This window comes from Sphaerodactylus townsendi, linkage group LG02 (genome assembly GCF_021028975.2).
Source record: "Sphaerodactylus townsendi isolate TG3544 linkage group LG02, MPM_Stown_v2.3, whole genome shotgun sequence".
NCBI classification, from domain to species: Eukaryota; Metazoa; Chordata; class Lepidosauria; order Squamata; family Sphaerodactylidae; genus Sphaerodactylus; species Sphaerodactylus townsendi.
The window spans coordinates 67,616,327-67,633,779 of record NC_059426.1 but is presented as its reverse complement, the minus strand read 5'-3'; the positions used below and the strand labels follow the sequence as shown (position 1 = coordinate 67,633,779).

The following is a 17,453-nucleotide window of genomic DNA, read 5'->3' as shown; positions in this document are numbered from 1 at the left end:
AGGGTAAAAGCTGCCTGCAGTATCTGTCAGCAGCACTGGAAGGAAGACTGGCAGGGAAAATCACCTCACACATAGGCCTGAAACTGCTGGGCTCGGGCTCTGCAAACCATCTTGGGGGCTCCATCTGTCCTTGGCTGGATCCCCACTACAGCCTGACAAGTTGCCTCAACTTTGCTCAACCTGCACTTACCTGGACGCACAGTCAAGATGGCACTGCAACAGGCTTCGCCCACTTCATTGGTGGCACAAACAGTGTAGAGGCCGGCATCAGCCACACGAGCACTCCTGACCAGCAGGGTGTGGCGTTCCCCCTCTGCTTTGATGGGGCGGGTGCTGCTGCTCCCAAAGGGGATCCCATCTTTCCGCCATGATACTGTGGAGAAGGGATGGGTAAGTGATCAGCCTGACTGGAGGTGGAGTTTGCGGGGGCACAGCCAACAGTATAAAGCTGGAACTGGTCAGCCCAACTTCTCAGTTCATTGCTGGACTCAGTATGGCTGGGTCAAACCGGATCTGACCAAGCCCAACCCAGCATCATATAGGCCTGCCCCTGCCCCCAAACTCCAAATGGAGTTGGGGTGGAGTAAACCCAGATAAACACTGCCTGGTTCAGCATTCAGCTGTGCCCCTGCCCCCCAACTCCACGGGGAGTTCAGGAGCTGGGCGTAGTTGTGATGGCCAGCAATCCCTCCATGTGACCTATCCAAGTGGTGTCCAGGGATGGGGCAAGGTGTTGTACTTGGTCCAGGTGCTGTTTTGGGCAGCTGTGCCCCTGCTCCCCAGGAATATTTGTATGGCTGCCACTAGAACCACAGGCTAAATTCAGAAGCAACACCTTTTGTAGATTCAAATTGGGCAATGTAGCACGGTTACACAAAACAAACAAACAAAAAAATTCATGGATTCTCATTATGGGAAGGAAATTATTCCCTCAATCCACAGTTACGGAGACATCTTTGCAGGGGCGTACTAGGCAAACTGGCGCCCGGGGACAAAACCTGAGTTTGGCGCCCCCCGCCCCCCCGGGCGTATGGGCAGCCACCCTCCCCCACCATGACCAAACAATGATTTTTTGCACCAGCTCACAAAACACCTCCCACTCCCAGCAAAACATACATGGCTCTCTCCCCACCAACTCTTTTCCTAATTTCCTAATCACAACAACCCTACGAGGTAGGTTGTTAGCCTGAGAAACAACTCCAAGCCAGTGCAAATCGGTATTAAGCATGTAAATCTCTCACAAATCACCCCCAGCAAAACATTTACCAAACAAATGTCAGCATCATCTCTCACAAAACACCTCCAGTGGAATCCACCCCCAAACACCATCACTTTCAATGGTGTTTAAACTAGGGAGCTCAGATTCTTTTTTTAAATCCACCTTAAAGGGAGAATCTGGGGTCCCCGGTTAAAACAAAATTGAAAGTGATGCTGTTTGGGGATGGATTCTCCCCCACCCTGAAACAGCATCACTTTTGAGGGTTGGAGATTCAGATGAAACAAATACCAGATTCAGCTGGAATCTGGGCAAATTTGGACAAAAAGTTTCCAATTATGTCCTGCCCAAATATGAACAAATGCGAATGCAAGGTATTTGGGCTTTTGGGGGGGTATTTTTGGTGTTTTTCGGCCTGCAGGGAGGGCATTTTTAAAGCTAGCAGCACCATGATTTCAGGGCATCATCAAGAGACTTCCCTGATGATACCATCCGAGTTTGGTGATGTTTGGTTCAGGGGGACCAAAGTTATGGTCCCTCAAATGGGTAGCCCCCATCTCTTGTTAGCTCCCATTGGAAACAATGGGGATGGGGCACCCCCTTTGGGGGTCCATAACTTTGCTCCCCCTGAACCAAACATCACCAAACTTGGGTGGTATCATTAGGACAGTCTTTGGATGGCACCCTGAAATTTTGGCGCCGCTAGCCTTAAAAATGTGCCCCTTGCAGGCCAAAACGTAAAAAACACTAAAAAATTAAAAACACACAAACGACCCTGAAATGGTGGCGCCCCCCCACGTGACCAAATGGGGGCGCCCGGGGACATAGGGTACCCCCTGTCCCTAGGCAGGTACGCCACTGCATCTTTGATATTGTTTTGCTCTGGTAATATCCAAGGAAGATTACTTTAGTGCATTATATCTAGAGCTGCCTAGGAAGAATGTTTTGAAATTCCTACTGGTTCAGAAATCAGTAGACAGGTTATTAAGAGAAATCTGTACCAGCCAATCACATATTACCTCTGCTTAAACAACTACTCTGTATTTGGAGGCAATACAAGTACTCTTGTTTTATCTTTAAAATCCTAAACAATTGGAACTAGGATCTCTTCAAGACTACCTGCTTCTCTATAAACCTCTGTCCTGGTGTTCTGCAGAAGCCCTGTTTCAGTTAACCCCCAACTTCAGAGGCAAGATGAATGGCTACTGGGAACAGGGCCTTCTCTTTCTCCCTCCTTAGACACATTCATAAGTTGCTTACATCATCTCTTTTACTTGAATGTTTAATGTTTTTTAAATGTATGAAGCTTTTTTCTCTTGAGTCCACCAAGGTCAGTATTGTCTATTCTAGCTGGTAGAGGTTCTCCAGGGTTTCAGGCTGAGATTTTTCACGTCACCTCCCGTTGGATAGTTTGAACTGGAGGAGCCAAGTTCTGAACCAGGGACCTTCTGCATACAAAGGAGGCACGCTATCACTGAGCCACGGCCCCACCCTGATGCATTATGAGCTGCTGCTGTTGCAGTTTTGTTATTGCTGTTATTGTAATGGATGTTTTGAATAATTAATGTACTGTTGAAGGCTTTTACAGCTGGAATCAACTGGCTGTTGTGGGGGTTTTTTTGCACATCTTATTGTGGCCCATTATGCATGGAGTGCTTCCCTCAAGGCTCTTGGCTCCAAAGTGGAGTCGCAGTGGGATCGCCTTGCATTTTTCTGTTTATGTGTGTTAAACGTGAGGAAGTGGCCCACTACCTGCTGTGTGGCTTGCCTGCTCCCACTTCTTGGTTGCTCCCAGTCAGTTGCAAGATTTTCGGCTCAAAAAAACCTTTAATTTTTTATATTCTTATTCTTTATATCACTATTGCAAGGGCTCATTATTAATTGGGGGGGTTGGGGGGGGAAGCCAGCTGTTGATCCCATAGAAATGCCTATGAGGATCAGGGGGAGAGAGAGAGACTGGAAAAAGTGGTGACCATGAAGCCATGGAAAACATCATATAGGCCTGCCCCTGGGTAATGGTTTTGCCCATTCTCAGGAACCACAGAGCTTTCATGATCTGCAGTGGCATGTGAACGCGTCTGCAGTCTAAACTCTGCCCCAAAGGAGACGTACCCTCTCTGTGGGTCAGAGCACCAGTGTATAATCGGCCCTAGACATGCCTCGGAAGATGCCAGCCACACATACATTAGGAGCTAAAACCACCAGACCATGGCCACATAGCCCAAAAAACCCACAACAGCCATTTTGAATAATTAGTTGCAGGCTGCTTTGGAAGCTAACATTGATACAAAAGTGTAATCCAAACATTGGACACATAAACAAAAAAATTTTTCTGTGCAACCCGCATCCTTTATCTGGTACACCATGCACTTGCCTTCTGGGGAAGGGTTGCCTGTGATTATACATCTGAGCAGCACCTCAGTTCCAGCTGTGACTGTTACATCCTGGATAGGGATCTCAAAGATGGGTGCCTCCAGTGGGTCCTCGCCGGCTGAGATGTAGGAGTCATCAGAGGATTCTGCAGAGAAGAAGAAACAACAGCTGCAGCAGAAACTGTATGGAAGGCCAGGGGTCTTAACCCACTTGAATAAGACAGTGTTTAAAAACTTAATGCCTTTTCCTTTTTAGGTTGTCCCAGAGAGTTTTTAGGTCGCCCCAGAGAGTTCTTTCATTTACAGGTGATCCCAGCCTGTTCAACAGCATTTCTATCTTCCTGGATCTCCCTCCAGCTTTTCCAATACAAGGTAGGACAGATTGCTGATCCACTGTTACCCAGCTGATTCCCAAGGGCCAGACTGCATGAGATGCCGCTTCTCTTCTTTTTTAAAGCTTAATTATCAGGCATAATGATTGGGAATGCTGCACAAGCAGTGGATATTTACATCTTTCCCACATTCTGCTTTTCAGATCTAAAACAGACTGGATAGCTATTATTTGCCTTGCTGGGGAACCATACAAATCCAGATATTCATATGTTTTCCCCACAAAGATGAAAAGTGGCTGTGTTAGGTCATACTATGGTCACAATCTCAACTGGGTTCTTAAATGTCTAACAACTAATTTTTAAAAACTGCTGGCTGCTCTGGTTTTGGATTGACTTTGGCCCTCAATGGCAAAGCTCTCTACCTTTTTTCACCCTCTTGATGCCAGTAACCAGGGTAACATTTTTCTGAGGAAAACAAAGAACCACCTATTTTGAGGGAGAAAATGTTTGGAATAAAGTTCAACCAAACCACAGTTATAGCTAGATAAACAAAAGCCAATATCAGGCCTAAGTGTTACTGAGTGACTGATTTTTGGGTCGGGATGTCCCGGAAGAAAATCATCATGTTCTTCACAGTGCCTAAGCAGGCTTGAATCCCTGTGAGTCAGGGACCCTCTGAAGCAGCTGTAATGGAGTGAGGTGCTCAAATGCATGAGTATGCCCCTGAATGTCACCTAGTGGCTACATGAAATCAATATTGGCTACCAGGTGAAAAATCTATGCACTGAAATCTTCAGTGCACCTCTTTGCTTCAAGAGGTAAACAGTTGAAAGGCTCCATCAACCAGCGGAAGGCTGCTCAACCATGGGGAAAGTTAGCCAAAAGAATATCTCTCAGTTTGTGATTCCAAATTTTTAAAAGCTTATACTAATCACAGAGATATAAGAACAACGGAAACTGAAGAAGAGAAATACATGTTTCTAAAAATGAAAATAAAAACACAATTTTCAGCTAATCTCCAAACACCATTTTTCTAGTTCTCTGTGCTTCCTTTGAAAGGTAGGACAGGCTTCCACAGGTTTTATTTTAGGAGATCAGTGGAAAGGAGGAGGTTGATCTTGACTGACCAGGAAGTATGGAGGAGTTATCTGAAAACATTCCTTTTAAAAAATCCCTACCTGTACCTGTGATCAGGTGTGTATTGTATCCAGTTCTTAATATGCAAAGAGTGTCAAAATGGGGGGAATTTGGAGCCATTAATGATCAATATCTCTTTACTGTTTTCTCTCCGGTAATAATCAACAGAATGCTTGACAGCTATCCTTAGGTTTACCCAGCATGCCTTTAATGAAAGAAACTGGGGTTTCAGGCCTACTGACCTATCTCAAAATGGCCTTTCTGACAACTACAGCAGAGATGGCCATTTTTTTCTGTTACCACAGCTACCTGGAATATGCATCAGGAAAACTGCTGCCAATACTGCAGATGCATATATCTGTCTACATTAGTCACCATTTGCAAACTGGTGGTAATCATGCTAACCTCCTTTACAAGGCTGTTAGAATTCTTCAGGAATGTGCTAAGTAACTGGAAAAATAACCCACATGAATTCAAATAGCAGATCTCATTGCTCCTGACCCAGCAGATATTTGTGCACAGAAATTACTTTCACGAAACGCAAGTAAGCCATTTGGAGATTATAGTTTCATGCAAGCCAACTGTGAACCAATTAATTGATGAACATGCTACATTGTGTCTTGCATTTTCCAGCTATTTGGAGTCTGATCCATATCTGTGAAGCTGCCACTCAGCATGATGATGGGAGAATCAATCACAGAACACCCAAGGTTTTTAGAAATATTTATAGCACCCACAGAGAGGCTTAGAATGGATTGCAGAAAGAGTCCTGGGGGGAGAGAGTTAATATTTTCCTCTGTACAGTTTTTCCTGATGCAAATTCCCTTGCCCTCAACCTGCTGCTTTCCCTTTAGTGTTAGACATGCAAGTATGTATCTTATCTCTAGTATTTTTTCCCTGAGGAACAACTCAGGGGGAGGAAGATTTGCAACAGGAAATTACATAGGTGGAGAAGTAGTCCTCCCTGTACTGTAGACCTGTCCCAAACTGCCCCCCTTCTTCTACTGCTTTTGGAGAAACTGATTGCAGATCTCCTGTTTCACATGTAGTTTGATTTGTGAATGCTTTCTTTCCTCTCGCTAAACAGACTCATGTTGTTAAGAACATGAATTTCTCTGCCTTCCAGTAATCATAAGGCTGTTTGGGTCTCTCTTCACTCAGTCTACCAAACTGGGATATCCTGTTTGCTAGTTGTAAAGATTTCACATCCGCTGTATTCTGTCAAGCACTTCCTGTAAATATTTTGTGATTAAATGCATATCAATCACCTTTTTTCTTTTGGCAAAGATGAACAATCTGTTTATTTATTTATCGTATCTGAAATGTAGCCCAAATATGTTTGATTGGCAAAAATACTACTAAAATTTGGCAAACTCTGATAGCATGTGGAGTGAGAAAAAGTATGTATGTGCATGAATGAAAAAGGCTGTTAATGGAAGATTAAAGAAAGAAATGGAATAACTTTGTGCCCTTGTACATTAATGAGAAAACAATAATCTCAGCAATTCCAAAGGATTCTGGCACTCCAGCAATACACCACAAGGAAAATTACTTAGTGCACTTCAGGGTGAAGTTAATGTGAAGCCAATGTGATAATTGCACATTATGTGTATACTGATGTGAAGACTGCAAGTGGTTGTCACTTACCAGTGCATCTATATCATATGAAACACACACATGTGATCATCAGATGTAACAATCTTCACATGAGTTTCATGTTGATTTTTATATTAAAATGTTTTTGTCATGTTTGAAATAAACCAAAAATTGGTTGGAGAAGCTCTGGGGAATGTTTGAAAGCATGACGGTAGGTTAAGAAAAGTTAACCCGAATCCTTGGAAATTGGCAAACAGTTGAATAAATACTTTTGAAATACTTATATTTTGACATCTAAACATCATAAAATTGGCTTTGGCATGAGCTCACAGGACTGATTTCATGAGAAGGGTCAGGAGTGGTTATTCACAAGATGGAGATTGACTGATGAGTGAGTTGGCGAAATTCACCCTCGAGTAATTCACATGTTCCTTTTACACACATCAAACATAATGCTTGCTTTAGCAGATACAGGACAGAGGATAGCCTTGCCAGAGGGCCCGTTATCTGGAACATCACATAGGACATAATGGATTCACCTAAGATTTCCAAAGTGTCCTGATTTTTGCAATCCTGATCTGGTAACCACAGCTGGAGCATACAAAAGAAACCTCCCAGGTGCTAGTCAGCATCCAGGGAAGTCTGCATGGCATTTGATCCTTGCTTCGGAAGGGAGGCTGTGACCACCAGCACTAACACTCTGTTTATCCTTCCAGAATAAATAGCTGAGGTGCAAGTTAAAAATCAGTAGTGTGCAAGTCTGAATGGGCAGACAAAGAACATGGGTGGGGAGCAGCTGGCTTTGTTTCAGTCCACTCATCAGGGCCCAAATTCCTATTCTAACGCAGTCTTTCATCTTCAAATCCATTTTGTGCATCTTTTCCAACCCCAACTGACCACAACCTGTGCTTCACTAATTCAGGCACAGCTCTCCAGCCCAGCTCCCACTGTTTCCTTTGCCTGCTCCCAAGCACAAGTGATCCTTCCAGGAAGGGCCTGACTGAGATTACTCCATATCTCACATATGGATGAATGAGCAGCCCTGTATGAAGCAATCAAAGAGATAAGGCTTTGCCCAAGCCTGAGCACTTACCTGTCCCCCTGAGGAGCCCATCTAACACTAACACTTTGGACTGAATCTCAAGGATGTGGCCTAGATTGATTGGTGAAAAAGAACCAGGGGATTCTCCACTTGAAGAAGAATGTGAAGACACAAAGCTATGTGTTTCATCCTGGCCTTCCCCTATTCTTACCCAGCAGCACTTGCCCTCATTTCATACCTGGTTCAGGAGACATTCTGTGGGACCGGCGGCCTTTTCCTCTGCTCCGTGCACTCTTTCCTTCGTGAGGATGCAATATATTGTCCTTTTTCTCTGACACTTTTCCAGTTTTTCTCTCTGACTCTCTGCTTGTGCCATGGGTTCCTGCCCTGCTTTTATCTGTGCCTGATTCTTTTCCAGTCTTGGCCCAGGGCAGAGAATGTCCATCCTGCCCTGATTCCCACTTGTCTACATGAGAGGCCTCATCTGGACCCTTTGATACATGACTCCCTTTTGAAGTGTTCACAGAGCCCCCATCTGTGCTACCAGTAACTCCAAGAGGCCCAGTGTGTGGTGGGTCCCTCTGTCCCAATGGGGCAGCACAGGTCAGCGGACATTGTTCCATCTTCTGCCGCAGAGCTTGTCCATTCATCTCAGTTTCCTTACCACTTTTGCTGTGTTCTTCAGTCAGCTCACCTGCTGCCCCACTTCTTGACATAGGCTTCTGTATCCCTTTGGGCTCATCTCTGGGTCCCACTAACCCCACACTGGACAACACCAGCTGCTGCACACCATGTGCATTCTCTGTAGGTGGCAAAGCCTTGAGTGGTTTCAGCTTTCGTGGTGGTGGAACTCGGGGGGCAAGAGGCTCGAGGGAGTTACGTGGAGAGGGTGATCGAAACAATTCTTGCGATCGTCGAAGCTGCTGCTGAGATACAGTGCGCTTGATGCGGCCCAGCTCCTCAGTGAACTTGTGCTCAAGGTCATACACATGGCGGGGGAAGTGGCCACGCTCATCCAGGGAAGCTGCCTTTTGATGGAAGGCCCGGCGTCTGCAGGCCACACCTCCCCATTCTGAGCGGAAATCCTCTTGCAAGTCCTCCTGAGATCCAGTTGACATGAAGGGACTGGCATCATCAAAGCCAGCCTGATCGAATGAACGTGTCTTCCGCAGTGGTAGCCACGTGTGGCCGGCAAAAGGGTTCTCATTTTGCTCCAGACTTTTCCTACGCTCCTCAAAGAATTTGAGCTTGTCAAAGATCTTGGAACCTGTCCGTGGCAGCTTGGGAGATGGGCGGAGGACAGACACACGGCTGGAAGCCTCGCTCAGTGGTGTCTGGGGCCGTGATTCACCTGTGCCAGTCTGAGAGTAGCCAGATGACTTAGGGCGCTTCAGCTTTTCATCAAACTCCTCTGATGCTGTGTCTTGGAACTCAGGAGGCATGAGCAGCTTCCTGCGAGGAGCCACTGGTGGAGCAGGGCCACGGCTGGCTCCAGGTGGTTGGACTGCGCATTGCCCTGCTCGGGGGGACACTGGCCGCTGGAGAGGAGGTTTCTGTGCAGGTGGATGGAGGGTATTTGTGCTGGTTTTGCTGCTGCTGTTGGTATCATCCCTCCGGTACCCACCTTGGGGGAGACTACTGCAGTTAGAAAACAAGGCATGGCATGGTTTGCTAAGGTAGGAGAGCCTGAAAATTCAGGGGTGGTTAGCTGCAAAGGGCCAGATACCTACAAGGGCAATACACTATGGGCATCAGAACTGTTACTTTCAGTGACACTCATTGTTTATGTGGGAGAGAGAAAATCTGTCTTATTTAAGAGAGAGATTCTTCATTCCTTTTAGGAGGACATGAGACAACTAATTGGGAATCCATCTTACACCAAATCCTCTGACCTGTGCAAAAGATTTGGGGTCAAACTATAAATGATCTGTGAATGACCTCCCCACAAAATGGGGCATGAGAGCTCTAGGTCCGCAGCATGGGTTTGCACCATTTTCCTGATCTGAAATGGCCCTGCAGAACTGTACAGATAAGTAAGGACCTCAAACTGATCCATACATTACAGAGCAAACAACTTTGATGTGGGGTCCCCACCTCATGTCTTGTATAACAGTCATATATGTACTGCAGGTTCTCCTCAATTTGGATCACAACTATAGCGCACATGGAGAATGCCATGGGGAAAGGCAGGATATACATGCTGTGATAAATAAAATAAAGGAGCTTGAACTACTTTTCATTCCTGTTATAACTTTCCCGACCTTAAATTGTCTTGAGAGTGTAAACTCCTGGGTTTCCCAAACAGACAAAATATCAACTAGGCTCAACTTGCACATTCTGTAATGTGTAAACTGGCATAGTTAACTCTTTTGCCATCAAGTCGCAGATGACTTATGGTGACTGTGTGGAGGTTTCAAGGAAAAAGAAGTTTGGAGGTAGTTTGCCTTTGCCCCTGTATGTGTCACAAAACCTGGTATTCCTTGGAGGTCTCCTGTCCAACTACTAGCCAGGTCTTATCCTGCTTAGCTTCTGAGATCTAATGTGATCAGGCTAGTCTCAGGGGAAACAACAGCTTTGTTGAATTGTTTCAGATCAGGAAAATGGCAGAGTGTGAAGGCTTTATCGTACACACACACATCACAGTCTTGACCAGTCTGGACCCTACAAACTTGTTTTTTCAAAGAAAAAGATGTTTGAGAGATCATTCATAGAACTCTGAGCATTCTTGGTACTGGGTACTGTTTCCTCAGGCACATTTGCCAGGGACTGCGAGTAGTGGAACCGGAAGAGTTTATTTTCCCCTTTTCCAACAATAACCCCTTGGAGCTCTGCATACAACATTCTGCAACATGCCTGACCTTTGTTGTGCTTTGGATTGTGTGACTTGTGAGCGCTGATGGGTAGGCAGGCTTGCTGCATAACATGGGGCTGGATTAGCAGGCCTTTTGTTCCCTTCCAGCACTGTGATTCTAAGACTGACTGGACCTAAAAAAAATTCTGCCTAAAAGTTTTGTGGACGCAAGAGCCCACAGCTAGTCTTGCTTACTACATGAGTTGTGCTGGGTTGCCCAGTAGGCCGCCCCACCCTCCCTGCAGGCTGGCTTCTGTCCTCCCCAGGCTCTGGGAAGGGCAGGAGCCAGTCTGCAGGGAGGCCAAGAGGGCGGGGTGCTGTGGCTTCCCGCCATTGAGCCCTGCCCCCCCACTTTCCTGCAGGCCGGGAGGGGGGCAGGGCTCAGCGGCAGGCACCTGGAGACATGAGATATCCCATGCCCCCATTAGCGGTATGCCACTGCTCTGTACTTTTGCAATGAAACAGGGTGGGTCCTAGAATTATATTTCAGTGTTTAGGTATAAAAAACGACTTGGACGTAACCAAAATAATCACCACAATAGCTAGAAGAGAAGCTATCGCAGTATTTGTGAAATTCTGAATGACTTCAATCATTCATCATCCATCCCAGTGTTTGTTAAGAAGAAATGCAGATGTCCCTTGGGAAGTGGGGATGTTCTTTGATGCAGCAAAGGCTTCCTACTTATTCAGACTTTATGTCTCTTGGCCCCTGAGCAGGTGAACCTGGAGTATTCCCAATCCTGGTATACAGATCCTCCCCCCTCCCCAAAAAAACTTTATCCTGTGGTCTCCACTGCTACTATGGTGTGCTTGATTAATTCAGCAGGCACTTGACCCAGTGGCCTGTAAGGGCTGGCTAAAAGTGAGATGGACATGGACACATGAAACTTCCTTATTCAGAATCAGACCACCCTCCCTCCCTCCCTCCCTCCCTCCCTCCATTTATCCATCCATCCATCCATCCATCCATCCATCCATCCATCCATCCATCCATCCATCCATCCATCCATCCATCCATCCATCCATCCATGTATGTTAGTGTTATCTACTCAGACTGGCAGTGGCTCTGTTAGGGAGAGGTGTTTCACATCACCTACTGTCTGGTCTTTAAAAAAATTCCTTTTGTAACATAAACATCCCATACTCACTGGTATTTGTTTCCCTGAAAAAATAAGGGCAAAGAAAATACCATTTGTTCTTTACTTGAACATTATTTTGATCAAATAAAACCCATTGCTTGAAATGGACGAGAGCTGCTGTTCAACACACTCTGGTGAGCCAGAGTAAAAAGAAAGAGGAGCATACAAGAAGGCCCCTTTGAACTCGATGGATACCTAGGCATCTCAGAGGTTATCAGCATGTATCCAAGTTTGGCTACCTTCATGATGCTGCTTAATAAGAAAACAACTGTAGTGCAATAGTTTGATTTACACTTTGAGCCCCTCGAGATGGAGATTCTTAATTTCTGTTGTATTTATCTTGTCAGTTCTGGCCTGAATGGGAAGATAGTGTATTTACTCTGCTTGGTTCAAGTCCTTGTCTATGACCATTATTATGTCCTACTGATTTTATTTATTTTAAAAATTCTTTTGCTCCCACTTTTCTTGGCAATGGGGACCCAAAGCATCTTCCATTGTTCTCTTCCCCTCCATTTTATCTTCACAACCACCCTGTGAGGTAGGCTAGGCTGAGAGATGGCCCAAGGTCATCCAGTGAGCTTCCACCCTTGTTGTCTTGCAACTATTCCCTCCTATATTTTTGGAGGGGTGTGTGTGTATAAAATTTAGAGTTGTGAAGGCCCTGGGAAAAAAGAGGTGTGAAAGCCCGGGGGGTGGGGGGAGAGAATAGTCAAACAAAACAGGGTTTTCCCCCACTTTTTTCCTGAGGAATTTTTTTTTTTCAGTTTTGCCAATGGAAAAATTGGGAGAATTTAAGGACCACTGGAGAAAAACACCTATGAATAATTTTCTCTTTGGGAATCAATGCAATGCCTTTTAAGACCATGCTTTTCTCGCTCAAAATGCATAGTATGAAAAAGTATGATGACTTTTTCAATTTTTCCAATTAAAAATTGGGAATTGTTTAGGGGGAAAAAAAACCCTCCTGTGAACTATCTTCTCTTCTGAAATGTGAAATGTTTTTAAGGCAACATTTAACTAAAAATATGCTGTATGAAATTTTAAAATCTAAAACAATCCAGAGATACACTGTAGATAGATACAACCTATCTTAAATGATATGTTAAATGTGAATAATCAATTAAGATGCTGTCAAATGTGAATAATCAATTAAGATGCTGTCAAATGTGAATAATCAATTAAGATGCTGTCAAATGTGAATAATCAATTAAGATGCTGTAAATATTAAAGTGGTATGAGACACGTGCAAAGCATACCGTGTTTCCCCGAAAATAAGATAGTGTCTTAAATTAATTTTTGCACTCAAAGATGTGCTATGTCTTATTTTCAGGGGATGTCTTATTTTTCTGTATTCTGTTCATCGGGAATGCTTTCAAACAAAAACTTTGCTACGTCTTACTTTCGGGGGATGCCTTATATTTTGCACTTCAGCAAAACCTCTACTACGTCTTATTTTCAGGGGATGTCTTATATTCGGGGAAACAGGGTATATGAGGGGTTTTTTCATTCAAGAAGAAATAACCATAAGAAAGGAAGAAAAAATTAAAAAGAAAGGAAACAAAAAAGAAAGAGGAACAAATAAAAGAGGATCCAAGCAATAATAAATTAATAAGAAAATTAATAAGACTTACAAAATCAAATGTCTGTTATTGACGCAAGAAATGGAAAAGAAATTGATATATTTAAGATGAAACAATTTTGAGCAGGTCAATAAACCAGGGAGATGGTTGTCACGAAATTAAGGCAAGAAAGACAAAAGAGAAGGATTACTGAATTAAAAGAGGAAGAAAAAAATATACAATACAGGAAGATATGAGAAAATTTAGAGAGTACTATACTGGACTTTATGAAACCCATTTCAAGAGGAAGAGGAACAGGATAGGTATTTAGAGAAAATGTGAAATTAAAAGTTCCAGAAGGTTTAACACAGATGTTAAATCAGAAAATAACAATTGAAAAAATTAAAAATGCTACAAAGAAAACAAAAGTGGGAAAGACTCCAGACCCTGATGGGTTTATTGGATTATTTTATTTAAAATATATGGTAGAAGTATGTCTTATTATGCATCAGGAGATGAATAATATACTAACAATGGGAAATACCAAATTCATGGGAAGAAACCACAATTATGTTGATGCCAAAAGAAGGTCAGGATCTAAGAAACGTAAAAAATTACTGTCCTATTTCACTGTTAAATATGGATTATAAATTATTTACAACTATTTTGGCAAATAGTTTGAAAGTAGCATTGCAGGAAATTATTGGGACAGAACAATGTGGGTTTTTTTTTTTACCAAATAGATATCTGAAAGATAATATAAGAATAGTTTTGAGCATAACAGAATCTTTAAATAAACACATATAAAAACAAGCAGTTTTGGTCTTCTCAGTCACAGAAAAAGCTTTTGATAACTTGAATTGGAGATTTATGAAAAAAAAGTGTTGCAAAGTTGTTTGGAGACAACATTCAGACATGGATAGAAGCAATTTACAAACTCAGTCAGCTAGACTCAAGGTAAATGAAGAACTATCACAGTCAATTGAGATAGCGAGAGATACAAAACAAGGATGTTCCTTATCCCCTTTATTGTTTATTTTATCTTTAGAGGTTTGGGCGGTAAATTTAAAAGAAGATAAGAATATTAGGGGGATTAAAGTAAACAATGAAGAATACAAAACAAAATTGTTTGCAGACACTACTGTAGCAATGCTATAACAACCACTAGATTCATTGGAAATGCTAAGAGGAAAAAAATGGATATGGTAGGATAATAGGAATGAAAATAAATGAACAAAAGACAGAGATAATAATATTTAAAAATGACCCGTAGACAAGAAGAAGAATTGAGTAGGAATATAAGTTATGGTGAGAAGAAACAAAGTAAATACTTGAGTATTACTATAACAAAGTAAAACTCTTTATTGTTTCAAAATTATTATGAACCAATATGTAAGAATATAAGAAGAGATTTTAAAAGGTGGTCCAGCTTACAACTCTCTCTATTTGGAAGAATAGCAGTGACATTTTTTTTGTTCCATACTTTACCTATCATAATCTTAGATAATTTTTGTAAGATCTAGAAAAATGATATTCTACATTTTGTGTGGGAGGGAAGAAGCCAATAATCAAAAATAAGAATTTATGTGACAGTCAAATCTCAAACTTTACCATCAGGCTTTGATATGGTTTAAAGAATGGATGCTACTAAGAAATATGGAATTATTGAATTTAGAAGGACATGATTTGCTATACAGATGGCATGCATATGTATGGTATAAGAAGGATAAGCTACATAAAGGATTTAATGACCACTATGTAAGGAGATCAAAAGGCAAAGTTTGGGAAGAGTACAGGAAAAAGATGGTTATAAAAACACCTAGGCGGATTTCCCCACATGAAGCGGTTTCTCTGAAAGCAAGTAGAACAACAGAATATCTGAGATATGATGACATATTAAAAAACATGAAGACAGAAATAGAAAGAAAGCCATAATTCAATACGTTCAGCGCTTTCAATATCATAAAGTTTAACTTGATGTCTAAATATCTGGGGTATTGAACTACATGAAAGTCTTTTTGTCCAAATAATAATATTTTTGGTTTACTGCAGAATGTGTTCTCAATGTTTATTTTTTCCTAGCTCTCAGATGACAAAAAATAAGATACATGTCATGTGCTCAATAGCACAGGGTACAGCAGTTTACAACTCTCTGTCAGGAACTGGGTATATGTGCAATTTTGTTTATAGAGAACTACAATACTGATTCTTTTAAATTCCATAATAATAGCACAATTTTATATGCTAATGGTTATAAATTAAGCATTTGATGTTGTTCAAATCAGTAAATAAGTTTACATTCAAAAGGAAAGTATTGCATATTTTTGCAATATTGTAATTTCCCTCACAATTTCAGTGTTTATTTTTTAAACACCCTTCTTTCCCCATGTCTTCAAAACTTTGGGAAACTTTACATCTTCTGTGAATCAAATATCTAAGATTAAATTGCCATTTCCTCTTGAACAACATATTCCAATTAAATATGAATGTCGCTACTGTACATTTGGCACACTCCAGCCAACACAGAGCATGTTTATGTTCTATTATTTTCAATTACTTAGGAATACACGGTGTAGCATGATGCACTTCACCTTCTTAATTAAATAAATGGAACTCAGACCTGCTTTGCGTTGGCTGGCTTGCACTCATACTATATATGCATTATAAACTTGGATTGTTTTGGATTCAGAATTTATAGGGTTTTGGTGCTTTCTTGGCATGGCCACTCCTTTACTAGCCCCTGCCTTTACCACTATGTGGCTCAAGAGAATTCAGCAGACCACAAGAGTTCAGGCTAGAATAAAATGCTAGTGCTCTTATTGCGTCTGTAACAACAGATACACCAGGGACCATAAGCAGTTTATAAAGTGAGGGGGAATGATTACATACTCAGCACAATGCCTGGGATTGGACTGCATAGCCCTGAATGTTCCTGTTTGCCTTATGGCATGGAGTCCCCTCAAAGTCAAAGGAAGAAAACAAGTCATAAAATGAGAGACACTACAATGAAGGTATTCCCTGCGCTGATGGACTTGATTCCAGCTTTGGGGAAAGGACACATACCTTCCTATTATGATAGTTTATTACCTAAAGCAGCATCAATGCAATAATCAGGAAAATGATCAGGAAAAGGCTGTGAAAGTGATAGTGGGGAAAGATACTGCCACAGGGGAAGCAGTACGAAAGGCAATGATGTCAGGGTTTAGGTGTTATGATGAAGGAGCTCAGGAGGGATTTATTAGTGTACTGGAATCAGTGGCTTAGAGGTTGAGGATTTAGTGTGGCATTATGACTGGAGGGGGGTAAAAGGAAATGATGGTCCCAGCACAATGGCCCTGCAACCCACTCCACGGCCCCACAGCTACTTACACGTGCAGGGAGAGGGCACGGCCCCGGTACAAGCTGAAGGCACTGCCGTAGGGGTCGCTCCCCAGAGACAGGCTGTCCTCGGACCCCGGGGCCACGCCAATCAGCTCCGCCCGTGATGCCCGCACCAGCGGCTCCACCCCCAGGTGCCGGGCCTCGGCAGGTGCTTGCCTTGGAATGCTGGGGTGCAGGTAGGGTCCCCTCACTGTGGGACCAGCATCTGGATCCTTCTCCAAAACCGTTGTCTGGCTCCCTGACCAACTGGAGTGCTCATCTCTCTGAGACAGGCCTGGCACCGAGGTCGGAGTTGTCTTCATGGAGGCATCCACCAGCGTGTCCGACTCCCCTGGCAGAAAGAAACAAATCAGGGACTGATTGAGGAGGCTGAAACCTACTACTTCCCCCTATACCAGGCCAGGGCTGTGCACTAGGACTGAGAGATATGTTGCTGGGTAATGAAGTAACTGTGATTGGTAGGTTTAGGGGAGCTATAACAAGTATTTCACATTAGGGAGGGACAATTCTCAGAACACCCTGTAATACGCCACAATTTTATAAATACTGCTTAATTCTGGAGGATGTAAAATATCTGTTTCCTGGAGCATGCAGTAAATATATCATGTCGAAACCTCTTGAATACTAAGAATAAAGATTTTGCTCTCCACTGTGGTTTCATCAGCTGGAAAGGACAAGAAAAAGGGCAAAGATCTGAGCAACGCAGCCATCAATATGAAGGCCATAGAGAAGGCACCAGACCATAGAGAAGGCACAAGGTCAGGAATGTGGGCAGAAACAGGGAAGATCCATAATTTACAGTTATTGAAATTTATATCAGCAACAACA

The 17,453-nt window shown here is 42.9% G+C and overlaps 1 protein-coding gene across 3 annotated transcripts in view; it reads right to left on the bottom strand.

Annotated features, from left to right (window-relative positions):
• SPEG (striated muscle enriched protein kinase) overlaps nt 1–17,453 on the bottom strand; it is a 148,130-nt gene that overhangs the window by 58,764 nt on the left and 71,913 nt on the right. For 2 of the 3 annotated variants that reach the window (XM_048485695.1, XM_048485697.1), the window contains 4 exons: nt 16,614–16,956; nt 7,934–9,333; nt 3,591–3,734; nt 191–373 (listed from right to left, as the gene is read on the bottom strand). In XM_048485695.1, coding sequence (XP_048341652.1) covers nt 191–373; nt 3,591–3,734; nt 7,934–9,333; nt 16,614–16,956 — 2,070 coding nt within the window. The remainder of the gene's footprint in view (nt 1–190; nt 374–3,590; nt 3,735–7,933; nt 9,334–16,613; nt 16,957–17,453) is intronic. The other variant, XM_048485696.1, reaches the window with a different exon arrangement.